Source organism: Exophiala bonariae (genome assembly GCF_035927105.1).
Source record: "Exophiala bonariae strain CCFEE 5792 chromosome Unknown scaffold_12, whole genome shotgun sequence".
NCBI lineage: Eukaryota > Fungi > Ascomycota > Eurotiomycetes > Chaetothyriales > Herpotrichiellaceae > Exophiala > Exophiala bonariae.
The window spans coordinates 916,328-935,824 of NW_027042487.1; the positions used below are offsets into that span (position 1 = coordinate 916,328).

At 49.5% G+C, this 19,497-nt stretch overlaps 6 protein-coding genes across 6 annotated transcripts; 3 read left to right on the forward strand and 3 right to left on the reverse strand.

Moving 5' to 3' along the window:
• Window positions 1-2,784: 2,784 nt before the first annotated feature.
• On the forward strand, window positions 2,785-4,240 carry LTR84_002319 (uncharacterized protein; the record flags this gene model as incomplete). The annotated part of the gene is made up of 2 exons (XM_064845933.1): window positions 2,785-3,057; window positions 3,146-4,240. 2 exons carry the CDS (start codon window positions 2,785-2,787, stop codon window positions 4,238-4,240), a joined length of 1,368 nt encoding a protein of 455 aa, XP_064706787.1.
• A 2,220-nt stretch (window positions 4,241-6,460) lies between these two features.
• On the forward strand, window positions 6,461-9,186 carry LTR84_002320 (uncharacterized protein; the record flags this gene model as incomplete). Its single annotated transcript, XM_064845934.1, has 4 exons — window positions 6,461-7,079; window positions 7,134-7,584; window positions 7,636-7,993; window positions 8,041-9,186. The coding sequence occupies 4 exons, from the start codon at window positions 6,461-6,463 to the stop codon at window positions 9,184-9,186; spliced, it is 2,574 nt and encodes an 857-aa protein (XP_064706788.1).
• A 1,047-nt stretch (window positions 9,187-10,233) lies between these two features.
• Window positions 10,234-11,976, forward strand: LTR84_002321 (uncharacterized protein; the record flags this gene model as incomplete). The annotated part of the gene is made up of 2 exons (XM_064845935.1): window positions 10,234-11,034; window positions 11,098-11,976. The coding sequence occupies 2 exons, from the start codon at window positions 10,234-10,236 to the stop codon at window positions 11,974-11,976; spliced, it is 1,680 nt and encodes a 559-aa protein (XP_064706789.1).
• Window positions 11,977-12,031: 55 nt separating this feature from the next.
• Window positions 12,032-13,923, reverse strand: LTR84_002322 (uncharacterized protein; the record flags this gene model as incomplete). The annotated part of the gene is made up of 3 exons (XM_064845936.1): window positions 12,032-12,565; window positions 12,619-13,575; window positions 13,648-13,923. The coding sequence occupies 3 exons, from the start codon at window positions 13,921-13,923 to the stop codon at window positions 12,032-12,034; spliced, it is 1,767 nt and encodes a 588-aa protein (XP_064706790.1).
• Window positions 13,924-15,704: 1,781 nt separating this feature from the next.
• On the reverse strand, window positions 15,705-17,132 carry LTR84_002323 (uncharacterized protein; the record flags this gene model as incomplete). The annotated part of the gene is made up of 4 exons (XM_064845937.1): window positions 15,705-16,851; window positions 16,910-16,919; window positions 16,980-17,005; window positions 17,065-17,132. The coding sequence occupies 4 exons, from the start codon at window positions 17,130-17,132 to the stop codon at window positions 15,705-15,707; spliced, it is 1,251 nt and encodes a 416-aa protein (XP_064706791.1).
• Window positions 17,133-17,463: 331 nt separating this feature from the next.
• Window positions 17,464-18,513, reverse strand: LTR84_002324 (uncharacterized protein; the record flags this gene model as incomplete). The annotated part of the gene is made up of 1 exon (XM_064845938.1): window positions 17,464-18,513. The coding sequence occupies one exon, from the start codon at window positions 18,511-18,513 to the stop codon at window positions 17,464-17,466; it is 1,050 nt and encodes a 349-aa protein (XP_064706792.1).
• Between the last annotated feature and the right edge of the window lie 984 nt (window positions 18,514-19,497).

Here is a 19,497-nt window from a genome sequence, read left to right on the forward strand (position 1 = left end):
AGAGCTACGATGGCAGTGGTCTATATGTGGACATCGTATTGATTATGGTTGATCTCACAAAATTTGTGGTATTACATCCAACCACACCCACATTGTTGGCTTGAGCCCGAAGTAGTCAAGGACAGAGGTTGATATGCTCAAATAGCAGAAAGATATTGTGCTTTATCTCCATTAATATTTCAGGATTAGTAAACAAATCAGCTCAGGAAGAGCCCACTCCCCTGGACTGTAGTGTTCCTTTAGCGGTGGCGTGCCATTCCCTTATCACAATCCAGGATCACGGGTTTTGTTGTCGTCTTTGGGTTGTGCATGAGTACTTGTCTTTTTTCTCACTCTAACGCCTTAGCTCTTGGGAATCAAGAACCCGACAATACCAACGCTATAGAAGTGAATAATCTCCTTACAATGAAAGGAGATAGGAGATGGGGTCAGGTGTCAAGCATAAGCAGACGTGTAGTGCTCGAAGACTTGCATAAACTGATAAGACCGAAGTTTTTGCGAGCAATCCTGTGAGTGTCAAGGACGCGAACGAGCAGTGGTCTGTGGAATATTTCCAATCCACTGAGAATAATAACCGATTTGACCATCCATACGTAGGTATTTTGAAATCGTAATGTCGAGCGTACGAAACACACCAGAATGAATAAACTGGCAAATATTTACTTACTGATATGCGCTCATCACACCTTCCGGCAGATGGAGAGGTTGCAAAAATACCCCGGAATTTCGTCTCAGGAACCGAACTGAGCGTTGCGGGTGAGGAAATATATCATCAAGTCCGTACACTGGCGCTGGAATTTCCGGGCTGTAGAACTTGCGAAACGCAAAGCTCGAGTCATGGCTAAGACACTGCCTCTCACCTTGTGTGTAAACTCCTAGCACCCATACAACAAGCACCAGTCTGGCGCCAAGCTGGCCTTGTAGATAGCTACCAGCCTGAGTGCCAGCATTCAAAAAGGGGGGTAAAGTGTGATTTAGGCGAGTGTAGCATGAGCTGGGACATATCCCAAAGTTCCCAGATTGTCACAAAATCCCCCTACCGACATGCCGCGTCAAGCATGCAGAATTAGTAAGTCTCGTCACCAATATCAAGTTCTCAATAGTATCCCAACATGTCATCCGCACAGCTGTGCCCAAAGGCAAAGGTCATATAGCGCAGTATCTGGGGGTGCTTGGCAATAATAGCCGATCGAAGCGACGTAAGCCCCGCAACAGATCTGATGCTCGTTGGTGGACATGTTGAGGTCCTGAAAAACCCAATGCAGTCAAATCCGGGGATGCACTGCATGAATATGTGCCAAGTGACTGTAAGGGAGTATTTTGTGGATCGACGGGTAGTGACACTAGCGCTTTTAATTCATCTTCAACTATTATTGCAGATGTACGTGTGGTACTGTCGCAAGGTTCGGTGCCGCTTTGATGAGAGACACCTCTAATTCGAAGTTGGCGACCGTCGAATGGGAATTGGAAGAGCGATGATGATGATGATGTGGCAAAAAGATACCGAACAGAGTTTGGATCGATCAGGGTTGTGTAAATGCGGTTGATGCTGTTTCGAACTGATGTTGCACCAAGAGTAATGCTCTTCACTAGAGGGTGGCAGGAGACAGTAGAAATGTCTTGTTCCTAGTAGATCGCAGATTTGTATCTGTGCTTGCAGGCTCTGGACACGAAAAGTTCGTACAGTAACTACCCGGTAGTCCGACCTCTGGGCTGTAATGGATGGGAATTGACATTGACATGCTATTACCTGTCAGTAATTCAGCATGGGTTTCGTCGGATGGCCATGGAGAACGTTCAGCATTTCCGAACTTTCAGCTGGACACAGACTGTTGTGCTTTGTGGGGTAGCGTTGCAGATCGGAAGACAGTTCTGGCGTCTGTCAACCATCATCTAACTGCTCTTGTACTTTCCGGACTCAAGTGGGCAAAAGTCTATTCTGAATAGGCATCCTCTTGGACCAAGCACAGAAAGAGGGGAGACTGAAGGAGATCTCGCCTGACGTCAAGATGATGAATACCCCGGGTGCAGTTGTGCCACAAACTGTGAGTGGTTTGTGCGGAAATGTTATCCATTAGCTAGGATCCCTTGGCTTGACACATCGATCGACCAGAGAATAAGAACGAGGAGCTCATTGCTGTATCGAGCTCTATCGTCAATGGCCAAGTACCCAACGGTCCTTTCGTAGTGGAAATCGAGACCTCGGTGTTGAGATCTTTGTAAAAGCTGCTCATTCAGTTCGACAATCGTGTCAGACGACAATTCATTTTAGCCAATCGAGTGTCTCGAGAAGGATGCGTTGGGTGAGGATGTCGTCGATGAGGAATCTAAAGTACATACTGTCAATGAAGAATCTAAGAATATCACTGATGATATGCTTTGATGAGGAAGGTAGGTTTGATATATGCTAGTTTTGAAGATAATGATGAGGTTGAGCGATGATGAAGTTCAAAGTGCAGAAAAAGTACAAGGGTTTTGAGTACTAACCTCACTCTTCCAGATGTACCTTTGCTTTGCTTCGGCTTTTTGGTTCAATGTCAGACTGGGGATTTTTCGTTTGGCAAGGGTGTCAACTTTACACCGCAGCACCGATATTTTGCCGAACGAGAATTTCTCGGCTGGATTTCAAGATTCGCATATTGGCACCGAGAAGAACCCTGGTAGAACCGATTCGTCTGACTGGAACTCATTGTGTGCTTGATTGCAGGAACATCCGAGATATCACCGTCTGACCACGCGAGTAATTAATGGAATAGGAGCAGTAACAACATCAAAGTCACAGCCATGAAACAGACCTCACTGCCACTGGCAAGTCTCTCTTCATGGTCACATTTCAACCAGGTTCGATTGTTGGGGGCTTCTGTGGAACCTCACATAGTTGCGCCTGATGGGACCGATAAAGGTGGCGGGCTCTTAGCGACCGCTGACCATGGACCAGGGGCATCACTCCTTGCAGTTCCACTGGAGTTGCTACTATCGAAAGAACGTGTTGAGCATTATGCAAAGGAAGACAAAAGTTTCAAGGAATTGATCGAGGCTGTGCCCTCTTTATTTCAGGTGAGGAAGATCAAATAATGCATCCATCATGACTTGCTCGATGATCAGGGGGATTTTAATGTCTACGATGGCTAAATCATGACCTCAGACTCCACGAGCTGCCGTTCTGCTCTTTCTGGCATGGCAGATGACAATCAACAACCCAGAGGCTGCTCATCATGGACTTGGACTACAGAATCCATTCGCAGACTATCTCAAGTTTTTACCCAAGAAGATTCTGCTTCCCACCTTCTACACATCGGAGGAACGGGATCTTCTCGTTGGCACATCCCTGTTCGATGCTCTGGATCAAAAGTCCACTAGTCTAGAGAGGGAATTCAACAATCTCAAAGAAGCCACAGAGACCATCCCCTGGATCCAACGTGTCTGGTGGGACGATGAATCTGGCTGCCTGGACATGGAAGATTGGAAGCTCGCAGATGCAATTTATAGGTCTCGTGCGTTGGACCTACCTCGAGGGACGGGCATCGGCATGGTCCCTGTGGTGGACATGGCCAACCATGCTTCGGATGATCGGTTCAATGCCCGCTTCGAGGTCGATGAGATACACGAGCACGTGCTGCTCGTCGTTAGGGACAACAAGTCCATCCAGCAGGGGGAGGAGATTACTATCATGTATGGGGTCGGTGGCGCATGTGAGATGATATTCTCATATGGTTTCATTGATGAGCACGCGACCTCTGCAAGAGAGGTCTTTCTCAACCTGACCATTCCATCCGATGATCCGCTGCGACGGGCCAAAATCCGGTTCGCTCAGGAAGCGCCTGGTGTGCGCCTCTACGTGGACGACCAGAACGAGGTCAAGTGGGAGAGTACCTTTGTTTGGTGGGCATGTGTCAACCAGGAAGACGGCCTGGACTTTCGAGTGGAGCAGTTGGTAACCGGAGACACGGAACTCAAGGCTGTCTGGAACGACCAGGACCTCCCAGCCAACGCCCTGCATTCAACACTACTCAACCATCGGCTATACGATCTTTTCCTACTTCGAGCGATCGTCACTATTCAACAGCGTGTTGAAGAGCAGGGAATGCGAATGGCAGAATCCCAGGATGGTTTTGAAGCTCTTGTCCCTGATAACGTCCTGATTAGGACATCAGTACATGAAACCATCGGGAAGCTTCGGAGCCTGGAGATGGATCTACTGAGCAGAGCTTATGAAACACTGGAAATCCAGGTAACGTGATTCTATGCTTTTACAAAAGGTGACCTCGTCATAACAATACTAATGCTCGAGTAGAAGAATACACTGTTGGAATCTACTACTGTTCGGCAGTATCTAAATGCCGTCAAAGGGCCAGCTCCTCCTGAACTCGTACCCGACACGGTGGACGATTTCTCGTGACTCGCTAATGCAGTGTAGCATTACGAGTCTTCTGAAGCGAATAAAGATCAATGGTAGGGGATTTTCCCCCGTCCTGATCTAATATACAATTGGTCAAGCTGCCTTCAATGCGTTGGAGGGGCACGGCCCAAAAGCGCCAGAGAAGTGGTGTGAAGATAGTTTCAGATCCGAGCAAAGTGAGCTGATGCCTGTATGAGCAAAAATACAAGCTTATTCCAGGCGGTGGGTAAGATTCTGCAAAATGTCCGGCGTCACGGTCCAGACACTACGAGCCCAGAGCGGTCGGATGTGGATGCGACAGACATTCTTTGATTCGTCCGTCAGTTTCTCATTAGGGTTTTCCGCAACGTTCCGCTCGTCCATCAGACATTCTACGCTGTTTGGGTAGAGCCTGCTAATTGTGAACTACTCGTAGATGGCACCTGGAAAGACTTCCTCTGTTCGTAATTAGTGGGAGCTGACTGTGACTCTGATGTTCCTCGAGTCGCAACATCTAATTCGTGTCTCGTCACAGGCGAAGGGTGGCTCCAGCTCAATATATGTGGCCTTCGGGTTTGCTTGCCTTGCACTCATTACAGGTGAGGCGGATCCGCAAATCCGGCTTCCCATGGCCCAAGCCAAACCCAAACCCAAACCCAAGCCCTGGCAAGCAAAAGTTTTCGGTAATGCTGCTGGATGATCAGAAGTGTCATCATGGTTAATCAAGAGATTTATGAACCAGGAAGATGCTGCATTTCTCATGATGATCACAGGATGGACTTACAGACAGACGCCTGGTGGGGTATGCCCAGTCCAGCTGAGTACGGAAGACTGGGCGGAACAATCTCGGATTGATGGAAGTCCAGCTGGGGCACGATGGGATTGGCTTCATGCCCTGGAACTGACTAGGTCTTGTCGAGCGTCGCCTACGTGGACGCGTCAAAGCTGAGGCATGTAATTCGCTATACTAATAACACTGAAAGATCGAGGCTTGGGGCTCGAGTCATTGCCAGAAGCCAAAGGCCATTAAGATTTTTCCATTGCGGGGCAAAGGGGAGATGGAAGCTGTTTGGAAGAAGCAAAATGATCAAAATAGACGATACAAGCAGCCGTCCTCGTAACTCGAAACTCGATTCTGAAGCAGCACGGCCACTACGGGAGGGGGAGGCATGGAGGGGCGACGACCGCTTGGAAGGATTAGTTAAGTCCCCTGGATGTGGATATTCTCCTTTGGCCCTCGTAGGCCGTGAGTTGGCCTGCATTTACCTGGGTCGGCAGCCCGGAGACTTTCAACTGCAGCATCACGGCACCCATGACGGTCCTTGATGGCCTCACCCAGTCCTGTAGATGCCCCTCCAAGTCTAGCGGACCCATCCATCAGGGTTTTTAGTGTGAGTGACTTGGAGAACAAGTGAGGTGGCCACTGGCCAGGTCAAGGACGTCGCGCATCTTTGCACATCTCTCGAGAAGTCCAAGGCCTCAACAAAATAAACCCAAGAGTCTATCCGTACTCCGCCTGTACGGAGACCTGTTCTCCCCCAAATCTGAGCACCCCAGCTTGTCCCGCGAACCACCCACAATCCTCCCCCGGAGCAAGGTTGGTAGCGAGGGCACAGGCACGACATCCAACAGGTCGACGCAGTATTGTATCTCTTTTCTTCCATCACCCCAGACTCTCTACTCCTTCTTTCTTCATCCCGCTGCCCACACTTCCCTCATCCTTCCGTGTCTGCAATACCCGCATTGTCTTTGGTTTGTCGCACTAGTCCAACTGGTGGCGTATATCACCTCACCCAATAGTCATTTTCTAACCCTGACCACCCACAAAAATCTCAAGACAATCCCTCCACCGTCTCGAGTGGCATGTTGTCATAATCCTCGTCTCACCCCTTTGCCCTTTGCCTCTTGCATCAAACCCCAGACTTCTTTGATCTCCGTTGGAATTCCAAGAAAGCTGACGTCGCCTACATCTTCGTCTACTCAACTTACCCCATTGCCAATCTACTTGGATCCGCCACTTCTTTGATCCATGTCTCTGCTATAACCAGGACTTGATATCGAATATATACCGACTTCGCCATCATGCCTGGCATACTACCGATGAAGATGATTCGGGTGGGCAGTGCTGCGCAAAGTCGCATTGCCCAGGCCTGTGATAGATGCCGAAGCAAGAAGATTAGATGTGATGGTGTACGACCGACATGTACTCAATGTTCCAATGTCGGCTTCGAATGCAAAACCAGCGACAAACTGAGCCGGAGAGCCTTCCCACGTGGCTACACAGAGTCATTGGAGGATCGAGTAAGAGGGCTCGAAGCTGAGGTACGAGAGTTGAAGGACTTGTTGGACGAAAAGGACGAAAAAATCGATATGCTTTCGAGAATCCACAGCTTTTCACCCCCCTCAAGAAAATGTTCCACCTCGCTTTCACCAGCACATGCTGCACAAGTCAAGGCTGAAGTCGAATCTTCTCGCGAAGAAGTTCTTTATGTCGAAATTCCTGCTCCTGTATCACCAAGAGCCACCTCCACCGGGTCCTCAACAACACCCGCCTTTATCCAAGCATTTGACCAAAAAGTCCAAGATGCCGGACGACAAGTCACTGGGCTTTCATCATCAGGCCTTCACAAGGCCATTCAACCCACGAAACCGACCATTAATGCAAAAGTCCCCCCAAGGATCCTGTCAGACCAATATATCAGTACGTCCCTGTGTTCCATTCATTCTAGCCAGAGCACATGACTAATCCAAGTAGATCTCTTTTTCCAAGAGTGGCAGCCTCTACTACCAGTTCTCCATCGCCCAACTTTCCTTAGAGTGTACGAACAATATCTAGCCCATCCTGAGGCTGGAAATTGGCAAAGCAACAAGCAGGCCTTAGCACAATTGTTCCTCATTTTCGAAATCTCGGCCCTCTCATCGATGACGACGCCCAAGAAAAGCTGTCCGTCCTATGAGAGCCAATGGCGAAAGGCATTATACTCGACCTCTTCCAGCGCATCCCTTGCGACGTTACAGTGTCATGTACTGGCACAAATATGCTATCTATTGCGCGCCGATTATACCCATCTTGCCCGCCATCGAGGTATTGCTGTAACCATGTGCCACGAGCTGGGTCTTCATCAAGACCAGAAGTACCATAGTTTATCAGTGCTAGAAGCTGAGACTAAGAAGAAAGTCTTCTGGTCGCAGTATGCTCTGGATAAGTAAGCGTGTCTCAGACCTTTCAAAACTACTGTCTCCTAACCATCTGACAGATTCACTTCTGCTGCCACTGGTACACCGATGCTACTCCGCGATGATGATATTACCACAGAGTTTCCTGCTGATGTCGACGACGAGAACCTCAGCTCACAGGGATTCTCACCAACCCTTCCCGGCGAGCTGACCAAAATCTCCAGTGCACTTTCCCTTTTCCGCGTATCCAAAATCATGTCCAAAGCTCTTGAGGGTCTTTATCCTGCGAAATCCAGTTATCAGCTGTCTCTCACTAAGCTACATGCTTTGTCTGATGAGCTTGACCAGTGGTCTGAAGAACTGCCTGATCACCTTCGCCTGCGATTCTGTAATGATAAACCTTCCACCAATCTCATCAGCTGCAGATCACCTTTGTTGGTAAGTTGCTCACTGACTATGGTCTTCTACTTGTCTAATTCCCGCAGTCCATTGCCTACTTTTATACCAGAAACTTGATTCATCGACCACTGCTCTGCCATGGGTCAGGAAGCGCTGCATCAGCTGCTGGCATCGTCCTTGCGGCTGCTGGGAAGCACATCCTGCAGATTCTAGATTTACTTGTTGAGAGGCGCATGAATTACACCTTCCCAATGAACAAGACCGACCTACTACTGAACTCTGGATTCTCCATCATGTGGCAATCGCTCGACCTGGAGGATGACAGCAAGCTCGTCAAAGATAACCAAAAGTCATTGACACTACTTTTGACCCTGTTGAACACTGAAAATCAGGCTGCAGCTTTTGAATTGCGAAAAATGGCTCAGTGTTTGGTAACCATAGAAGGACACCCGGCTCCATCACCAGCACTTTCCCCCGCGACTTCATCGCGCGCAAGCCCGGCATCAATGGCAGCTCCAAATGATGCAAAGTCGAAATCTACCAGGAAGCAATTGCAAGCAATTGCATCAAAATGGTCAACTTTCAGCAACAAAGGTAAAGCCGAAGACGTCCCAAGACGAGCAACTGTTCCGCAGACCAATTCGGCTGCCAGAAGCCCTGCACATCGCGCCAGCAGCACAGTGAGCTTGTCATCTACCAGATCAGCTCCAGTGCTACCAGTGAATACTGCTGATCCAACCCAATTGTCGGCCACCAACTCCATCGACACTTCGGCGATTAATCTCGACTACATGCCTCTTGGCGACGAATTCGGGAATTCGCACACGAGAACCTCTTCCAGCACCATGCTTCCTCCTCGCAAGCAACAGACACCAAATCTGACGGATGCCAGCTGGGATCAGCTCCTCAACAATTTCGACGGTAGTCAGAACGCCTTGTATTCTGATATGAATATTGGTGGGCAGACGTTGTATCAACCGACTAGCAATGATTGGGTCCCAGATGCCTGGCATCTCTCACCCATGGATTTTAACTCCAAGGTCAATGTGCCACAAAGCCTACTCAGCTTCTCGGAAGAATCGCTTACCAGTGGCGACGATTTTTTATTCTCGGCGCCACCCAGTAACAACGGATCTACGGCACCGGGCGAAAATTTCGACATCGCGGACAGATATCGAGGGATCACGATCCCGGTCGACGACGAATTTGACTTTCACGAGGTTGAGGCATGAACGTGGATGTGGAAAGGCTGTTTTTATCCGGGACCCGGATTACGGATTGATGGAAGGAGACGAATTGCGAAAAGACAAATTGTACAGTTTGGGAAAAATTTGATTTGCACCACACAAATTGTGACGATACTGAAATGATTTTCCAAGATGAAATCCGACGGACAGACGGAAAGTTTGAAGGTGGTTTTTGATATTTTTGTATATGATCTATCTATTCTTTGGTTGATGAGGATGAGAATACGGACCAGGAGATATACCCGAGTGCGAAATGCGAAATGCGATTTGGATGAGGATTTGCGCTCACCTTTGGCGCGATCAATTGGGATGATTAGGACCTACTATTCTGGGGATGGATTTGAAGCAATTTCGACCACCCTCAACTCTTACTGAGAATGGTCGCATGGACCTCTAAAAGAAGATAGAGGTTGAGGAATCTTTCATAACTGTTTACCAATTATACACCGTACATTTTACAAAAACTTCGTTTACTACGCCACGTTGTAGCATTCTTTCATCTACGGTGGCTTGGGAGTAGCTCTTCATGTATGGTGCTATATTCGGTATCCTGCTGCCTACGGGATCGCAGGAGCTCTTCCGTGACACCCCCAAAGATTCCGATTGATACCTCCCAGTGTACTTCGGAGGTTCAATACCATTTCATCGGTATCTGGACCCTTGCATTGCACACACTTGTGTACCGCTAGTCTCTAGCCTAGGCAGGAACCACATAAGCAGACTTGAAACTAATTCCGACATCGCCCGAAGCTACCTCTGTTCGGTACCTGATCACCGAGCCACATCTTCCATTTGTCCCTGTTCCTTGCGGCTCAGACTAGCGTATTCGTCGCAGTCATATCCTGAACGTTGCTTGAGACCTGTATTCCGGTCATCGGAATCCTCGTACGATAGAGTGCTTGGTGAGTTTTGACAGACTTGCAAAAGATCAAGTGGATCACAAGGGAAGTCGGCCATAACTCCGCGGGTTGGACGTGGAAGCTTGACACGACCAAGGCTTCGGTCTACAGTCAATCCAATGAAAATTGCCAGATGAGTCGCAGTACGCAAGGCTGCTGGACGTGTCGCATTCGTCACAAGAAATGTGACGAAACCCGTCCTCTCTGCAAAGCTTGTACTTCACGCAAGGTCCAATGCCATGGCTACGGGGGAAAACCGACCTGGCTGGACGGCGGTGCCCTGGAACAGGCGCATCGCAAAGACATCAAGAAGGCCGTCAAACAGAACTTCAGGTTACTGAGACAGTCCAGGTCCCCAATTTCCACGGATGGCCGTGCACGTACGGAGCACCGGCCTAATGGCAAAGATCTCAAATCTCTCAAGAGGCCCGCTCGTCAGGGTGATCTTGACATCTCGATTTCCCCAGAGTTTGTGGAGCTATCCAATTCAGAGCTGAGCAGTTCATTACCACTCACAGCTCCACCGACTTCATCGAGCATTGCCCCTCAAGCACAGAACAGCGTGCCCCTGGGTCGGAATGTGTTCGAATACCGGGACGCCGAGCTGTTGATGCACTACTTCGATTACGTATTCCCACTACAATTTCGATTTCTGGCGCAAGATCTAGACAAAGGAGGGCGGGGGTGGTTGCTGTGGCTGCTGGTCAAGACGGGGCCTCTCTACCAAGCAGCACTAAGTCTAGCTGCGTTGCATCAATATACGCTCCGCTATCGAGATCAAAGCGAGAAATATGTCGAACTCCACAGTTACCATTCCAAGGCATTGCGGGACCTGCAGTTGTTTCTCCAGGAAAATCAAGCGACGAACACCATCGGAGAAACTACACGACAGATGGAGGTGCTAGCTTGTGGAGTATCGTTGATCAGCTTTGAGGTGATTCTCGCCTTTTAATTCCAAATTCTGTGCTGCTTCCAGCCAGCTGACCATGCGCAATAGCTTTTTCGGGGAGGTGTCAGTGATTGGCAATTGCACCTGAACGCACTTGCATCGATTGTCCAGAGTCTTGACCCAGAGGTGCTACCGAAGTCCATCAACAGCCTACTGCAAAGTCCATCACCATCTCCACCGGGTCCAGAGAGGGCAGCGTTCCCGTTCCTAGTTGCTGTTGTACTGTGGTTCGACCTGCTCTCATGCGCATCCACTGGTGAGGCTCCGCGCCTTGCATATCAAGCACTACTTCATGATTATCCCATCAAACTCGAAGATGTTGTGGGTTGCCAAAACTGGGCCATGGTAGCAATTGGCGATTTAGCCATCCTGGATCTATGGAAAAAGCAAGCCGAGCAGGATGGAAATTTGAGTGAGGCAGACATGCTTCTACGAACTCAAAGTATACAGGAAAAGCTGGAAGACGGACTCAACACTCTCGAACTAGACTGTATGGCAGCAAGCAGTCAGGTTCCGGGCCTTGAGATCAGGAATAATGTTGTGTGCAAGGTCACAAGAATATTTGCTTCTGCAGCCCTTGTCCAATTGCACACTATCATTCATGGTGCTCAACCTGGCCAAACCAACGTCAAAACCGCTGTTGAGAGGACTATCAAAGCTCTTGACCAAGTCCAGGACCATCAAGATATGCGTGGCCTCATCTGGCCCATCTGCATATCCGGTTGCATGGCGGAAGAACATCAGCAACCGATGTTCGAACATCTGATAAAGAAGGTGATTGGTGAGTCACTGCAAGATTTCGGAAACTCAACGACTATTCTGCACATCATGCAAAAATGTTGGAGCATGCGACTTTCCCAACCAAACAAGCAATGGAACTGGCAGAGCGCGATGGCTGAGATGGGCATTTGCGGGCTCTTAGTCTGAGCAAGCGATGCTGGTGTCAACCGGTTGAGACCCTAGCCACGCATGTACGCTAGTGCTATGCCGCAATTGCTGCTACCTTATCTTCTAGGGTGGTGATCTTGTACAGACTACCGTCCTTGTGTGATGACTGCTCAGTTGCCAGAGCTCGTTGTGCACAATCCAACTCAGATACCACACCTCTATCAATACCATTTGCTGCAGCAGACATTGAAGCCTCCACGCTTGCAACGATCTGAAGCAGCCTCTCCTCTTGCAGCCTTCTACAAACAACCTGGACACCAACTGGTGCATTTACATAGCGATCTGCTCCTTGAGGCCCATATCGCTCCTGGAACCAATCATTGGCCGCATTCGACCCGGAGAGTTGCTGCGCTGAATTGACCAAAGTGTCGGAAGGAAGAACCTTCCTCCAGGGTACCACGGCTGCAGAATAGTCAAGGGCGTTCCAGACACTGGTATATCCCCAATATCGACTTTCTCCGTGGACAGAGGCCACGGTGGGGCCTGCTGGACAGATGATAGCGTCGATGCCTGCTGCGTTCCATTGTTTTGCGTACATAGTTCGCAGGAGATCCAGCTGTGAATTTACCTATGCACTTTCTCAGCGACGTGCGATAGTGATGGGATGAACGGCAAACATACCTTCCAGGTCTCTTCAACTGAATAGGACCGCTTTGCGTGGGTTTTCAGAATCCATTCAAGCATTTGCACCGGTGGCTCACCACCAGCCTCGAGAGTCTCCCAGTACTCCTTCCCTCCGTCCAGAAAATAAGTTTCATTGATGGTGTTGATCAGAGCCTCGTGGAGGCCAGTATCCCAATCGACAATGGTATGACCCGAAGCTTCCAAAGTTGCGACTACTTCCTCAAGAGCATTAATGACCGGAGGGTGTGGATGGACTATTCCATCTGTCCGAATGACAGCAAACTTGAGCTTGGCTGGTATCTGGATATTTTCTTTCCAGGGAATCTCAATCAGAGACGGCTCATGGTCCCAAGGACGATTGGCAAGCGCCGCGGAAGAAAACAATTCAAGGTCCTCACGGCACTTGGCCATTGGGCCAACTGCACCGATGATATTGTGCATCCCATCGTGAAGACCGCACAGCCCACTATGCGGTAATCTTCCAACGCTAGGTTTTAAGCCGTAAAGTCCACAAAATGCGCTGGGAACACGAATGGAGCCACCAATATCCGTACCGATGCCCAGAGGGCTCCCACCCATCGCAATCAATGCTCCTTCACCTCCAGTACTCCCACCGCAGGTCAGACTCGGATTGTGGGGATTGAGAGTGCGACCAAAAAGATTCGAGTCCGTCTCAATGGCCATCAAGGTTTGAGGATTTGTCGTTTTGACGTGGAAGACCGCGCCTTGCTCTCGGAACGTCTGCACTATCAGTGCATCGCCTGGACTCATCTGGTTGGCCCAGGCGATGAGACCAGAAGTTGCCGTCGTCCCTTGGACGAAGATATGCTCTTTCACCGATATCGGCAGACCGTGCAGCATTCCTTTGGTTTTACCGTGGATGCGCAGGTATTCATCCAGTTCTGCAGCTTGTGCCAGTGCTTCCTCGAACAATACTTCCGCAATGCAATTTGTCTATCAGTTGCGACCCCGATTAGTCCACGAGTTCCTTCTTCGGGAGTACCAGTCTTATCCAGCCAAACTTACCGCTTGATGAGCAATGACCGCCCTCTTACAGAACGCCCTCGTCACATCTACCGAAGTAAACCTTCGCTCTCGGATCCCAGCCAGGATGTCGACGGCGCGCATCTCAGTGACTTGCAGCTCCCAGGGCGTCAAAATCCCCGAGACGTGTGGAAGTGCCATCGCAGGGTGAGTCTCGAGCAGGTGCTCTGGAACAAGCCATTCGTTGGGGATCTTGCGATTGATTTCGTGTCGGCGTTGGGCGGCGACATCGCGCCACAAGGGTTTCATGCTACCCATATTCTTCTTCGTTTATTAGAGATTTCTACCTGCCTGTCGATGGTAGTATGGTACGCTTTGCGAAGTGGTCAATTGGTATAATATCGCAGCAAGCTTTTTAGACTCTAGGGGAAAGTTGCAGATCCTCGATGACCAAGGACAAGATATAGTAAAAAGTCTAGACGCCGGAAGAAAACGAGCCTTCTATTGAAATCAATGACAGTATGAAGAAACAAATCAAACTAGAACCATGACTCCCATGGGGGACGCCGTGAATAAATAGCACTCAATCATCAATCACTCTTTCACACCGTCACTCAAACGCCAATCCCCGAGCAACGCGCCTTAGAACAAGCAAGCAAGCAAGCAAGCAAGCAAGCAAGCACTCGATGTCTCACCAATTCAATTCGACTCGACATGCCGATTCCCACCCAAACTGGGGGGCAAAAATTTCACCATCTGTAACTCTGTCCGAGAATCTATGTACTCGTAGCACCATGAGGCTTGTTAACGTGAGGAATGCGCGCGGGGAAAGGCGAGACGAGATCAAGAGTCGCGTCTATTGGTTCGGCATGTCTCATGTGGGAATGTTTAGCCGGTGCGGGCGAGCGAGCGAGCCTCACGTCGGGATTTTCGGGAGGACTGTTCAGCCTTGCTTGCTTGCTTGCGCTCCGAAGGCTGCCTTACCTACTACCTCCATCCATGGAACACAGTTGTGAGGTTCTATGTTCAGCTTGATGTTGGGGAGATGATGTTGTAATATCGCTAGAGGTGTGACTTGATGAACATTACGCTGCATGGACATTTTCGCTGTGGTTATCGGAGGATACATGCGCAATGGATCCGAGCAATGTGTAGACCAAAGGATGTAAAATTAGGCCACAGTCACATTTGACGAACTTGCAGCCATATGTAGGAACTCCATGATCGACTTCAATCATCACAGGTTATTATTATCTAATAGATGGAATATATCCCGAGGTGTTAAGTAGTGACCCCTTCTTCAACGTGTTACCCGGTAGAATGTCGTCATAATTTCGACATCGACACTTTTTTCGGGCGATGCATGATGCGTGCTGCGCGAATGCCATCCGGCCTGGGGACTCCGCAATATTGCAAATCGTAATAGCGAGTTGAACATCACCTCTTGCTTCAGCTTTCGCATGCTCTCTTACTGCGCGAGATAGAATAGCTAAGGATCATCCAGAGTCACGTCGAATCAACTGAGATATTTCCTCGGCCATTGCAGATTTAAGCCATCGATAACCACCCCACTTGACATCCTTAGAGAGTCCTCTTCAGAAAATGCCTCGCCTACCAATTCAGTCACTCCGGCAGATGCTGCCGTCTGCGAAGCGATCAGGCTCCCCGTTCGAGCTGCGTGCTCTCTCGACAACTCCCACTCATCGCGCAAAGGACGGTGCCGGTTGGCAAGGTCGGGAGGGGGATGAACATGCGGTGAATCGGGATGGCAAAGATGTCCAATCAGAACAGTCGCATGAAGCCATGAAGAAGCATGAGTCTCTAGAGGAGGGCAGCCAAGCTATCAGTCGCAAGGATGAGGGTAACAACAACAAACGAGCTGAGAAGGATAATCCAGAGGCCCCGAAGCCTGTTATCGGGATGAACGAGGAGAGAGGATCGGTGAGTTTCCGCAGCCCAGACCAGATCTTGGTCAGATGTTTCGGATTTGCTGACGATCGTGACAGAAAGGTCATTAGCCTGTTTGTTGATGTCGTCTGTCATGACGCTGTAAATATTCGTTTTTCAGAAATGTCAAGCATAGTCGATTGTCATAATTATCATCGTCCAACGTGAAATGAGAGGATGTCGTTCTTGCCCACTGCCACAATTTGATCTTCTGCGACTCTGCGGCCACCGTCACCTTCCACAAAGGCGATTGGTGCATCTCCCATGACTTTGCGAGCAACATCCGCGACGGTACTGTTCTTTTTCACGAGAACACAATCACGGAATACCGCTGATGATCCGCTGCCAGCGGAGCCATAGGTGTGGATGTTCTTGACAGGGAAAACAGGCACCAGGCCAAGTAATGCAGCTGCTCGAGTCAAGACTTGAACCACACCCGTACTCCCGAATCTGTAAAGGACCATGTCTTTCAGATTTTCGATCCTCTGACTCAGTTTGTCGTCCATTTCTTTGAGCCCTCCCCCGTCGGGATCTCCTTGTTCAATGAGATCTTCTCGCGTATCCAGATATTCTGCGCCTTCTTTGTACTTGATATAGCCTTGTTTTGCCAGCCGCCGTAGAAAAACTTCGGATATAGCTGAGCAAAGAACAATACTATCGGGAGGTTGCTGTTTGGCGATTTTGGCAATATTTCGATCGGCATCTGGATGATCGATCTTGTTGAGAGCGAGTACTGTGGGAAACTTTTCGTCGGTAAAGGCATTGACAACTTTGAGAATGGTTTCATCGCTCCATTCTTCGAGTGGTTGTTTGAGCTGCATGCGATCGAGACAACGAGCAACAACATTGCTTGTACTCCCGTACCCGGAGAATTGCCCTTGTAGAGTATCAACGGCCGTAGCTTTAACGGCGACATGTCTTCTCTTGATGCTTCCCCATTTCTCCATCAAGTTTCCTTGAATCCATCTCACGATTTCTCCTCGTAACCATTCGATGTCGACACTCGGGTCATAGCCTCGGGTGGCTTTTCCCTCTGCGTCTGTTGTTCCACTGACGTCCACCACATGGATTAGGGCGTCTGCATGCCGCAGATCGTCGAGGAATCTATTGCCCAGTCCCTTGCCTTCATGTGCACCAGGGACCAGACCAGCAACATCCAGCAATTCGATGGGAACCGATCTCTTGCCATTTATGCAAGCACCATAGTTGGGTTTACATTTCTCAACTAGATCATGCCGCGCGCATGCGCAATCGATCTGAAGATATCCAACAGCACGTTGAGGGTCTATAGTTGTGAAGCTGCTGCATTTTTAGTCTGGGAGTTGCGGTGGGAGAGATATTGAATCCAGATTCTTACGGGAAATTGCCTGCGCAAAGATATCAGCCTGATCCTCCTCTTCTAGATGGGAATTGTATCGGAGACTGACCAACTTTCGAAGAGGCATCTGTCAAGCTATGGAGGATTGTGAGCAGGGGTTTGGAGGGGTTTATCGCCAGAGGCAGCCGCCGCACCTGTTTAATGTAGTTGATTTACCTGAAGATGGCTTGCCAACCAGGCCGATCAGTGGGTCGCGAGGCATTCTTTATACGGATGGAGGTGAAGATTATCGTTATTCAAGACGAGAACTTGAGACTCCCCAAGTCAGTGGGACAGATGAGAGATCATCAATGGCCAGAAGAAAGCGCAATGGTGATCTTCAGCCGAGTCACTTTGAGTCTGCTGTGCCCGCAATGTTTTTTGGGAAGCCACACTTTTTAAAATGACATGTCATTCCATCTTGAAGAAGGTGGAAGCCCACTCGTGGCCCCTTCAACCCCGCGCAATATGTCTGAGCTTACTATCAGCCTGACTATGTGTGTCTAGGTTTGCTAATTTATATCTATGTAAGCCCTCATGATAGACAATTTCGATCAAGAGCTATCAGACGGCACGTGCCATTGATCCGGCACTCTGAAGCCGCTGGGAAAAGGGTCCGTGGGATCCAAAACGACCTGCTTGAAGCTGGTGATCCACGCCCTTCCTGTGATTCTTGCCAGAATCGCATCATGCTCGCCGACCTTGGTGGTGGCCCGAATCTGGCAATCGAACTTTGTGCCTATGATACTTCGGTGCTCAAACTGCTGTTGCACCTGCAATTCCCCGCGAGCATGCATCACAGCCATCCGGGCACAAGTGCCTGTTCCACAAGGACTTCTGTCGAATCGTCCGGGGGAGACGACCACAGTGTTCACTGCCACTAGCTTATCTTGGATTTGCTCAGACGGCTGTGTCCAGCAGAAGTTGGTGACACCTTTGATGAGCGGATTCTCTGGATGTATTGGGACATATTGGCTTTGCACGGCTCGCTTGATTCGTTCTCCTACCTCCACCAGCTTTGGGCCATGGCTGTTGTCGATTTTGAGACCACACGAAGCGGCGTCAACCAGAGCAAACATCATGCCACCCCATGCCACATCAACACGAACGGTGCCTAGCCCAGGTACCTCAATAGGTATGTCCAGACCAAACACAAAAGATGCCGCATTATCAAAGGTAACCGCCTTGCACTTGCCATTCTCGCATGCTGCTGTAATGCCGACAAGACCTGCTGCTGTGTCCAAATTGAATGTGGTGACTGGTTCCACCATAGGGATCATGCCTGTTTCGAGCAGTACCGTAGCCGTGCAGATCGCGTTCGAACCAGACATGGGAGCGTATTCATCGCTCTCCATAATGAGGAAACCAGCTTCCGCTTGAGGGTCGCATGGTGGCAGGATCAGATTGGCGTTCATAGAAGAACGTCCACGCGGCTCGTTAAGGAGCAATTGTCGAATGTCATCGCGTTGCGTCTGAAAGTAGACGAGTTTCTCATACATCGTCTTGCAGGTCCTGGGTGCATCAAGAACTCCGCCGACAATGACATCGCCGACCTCGCCCTCTGCATGGCAGCCGACAACGGAGATATAGCTCTTTAATTGCATTATGGCGTATATTCCGAGAGGTTTCAAGCAATGGTCTTTCCAGAAGAGTTATGCCATCGACTAAGACTCGATGTACACTCACCATGAATCGTGGTGTCACGTTTGGACATGCATATATCACTCTAGGTAAGCAATTTCGATCAGCCAGGCTGGGTGTTGCATGTGGTACTACCACAAGGGCGTATTATTGACAAGCTGATATCTGATATCGGAGACACTTTCCCATGTAGGGGTGATGTGATAAGCTAGATGACAATTTTGGGAACTGAACTTGAGGTTGCTGTACTGAAAAAGGCTGCTACGCTTACTAATAGCATTGCCAAACGCAACACTATTGAAGATCTAGGCAGGGGCCGGAGGGTTAGACTCTCTAATTACTGAGTTAGACACCAGAAGCAGATCTGCAAGCAGTCAAGGCAATGTAGTTACTCGTAAATGAGCCTCTACATAAATCCTGGTTTCGAGAGTCTGGGCTCCACGTTAGTTAAGTCGTTTCAAGCCCAAGCCGCCCGAGGGTCCCCACGAACAGGTGGAGTTTACACCCTGCCTCCCCCCTCGCCCCGCAGCTTTTACGAGACTCTTGGCATGTGTCCTTATCAACAGCACCGACTTATCAAGAACATCGACTTCTATTGTTCACCAGCTAACACGAGCAAATGAGTATATCGCCACCTTCCATCTCAAATGGCTTGTTGAGACGCGAGGCGCCTGCTTGCACGACCGTGAGGCCGACACATACGTCCTCAGCGAAGTATTTATCACAGCACTCAATGATCCACAAAACTATCACTTCTTGTGGGACGAGTTCGAGGCTCCCCAAATCGAGCCAGAAGTTTCGCAATCCATCAATGCTCTAGCAATGGGGAATGAGCTACGATTTCCCGACTACGCTCAGGAACCGATAGACCCAACGCCATATGAGCAATGGAGTCTGCTGTCCAAGGGTGGTCCTCTAGTAAGTATTTCGGCGGGATCGGAGCTGCT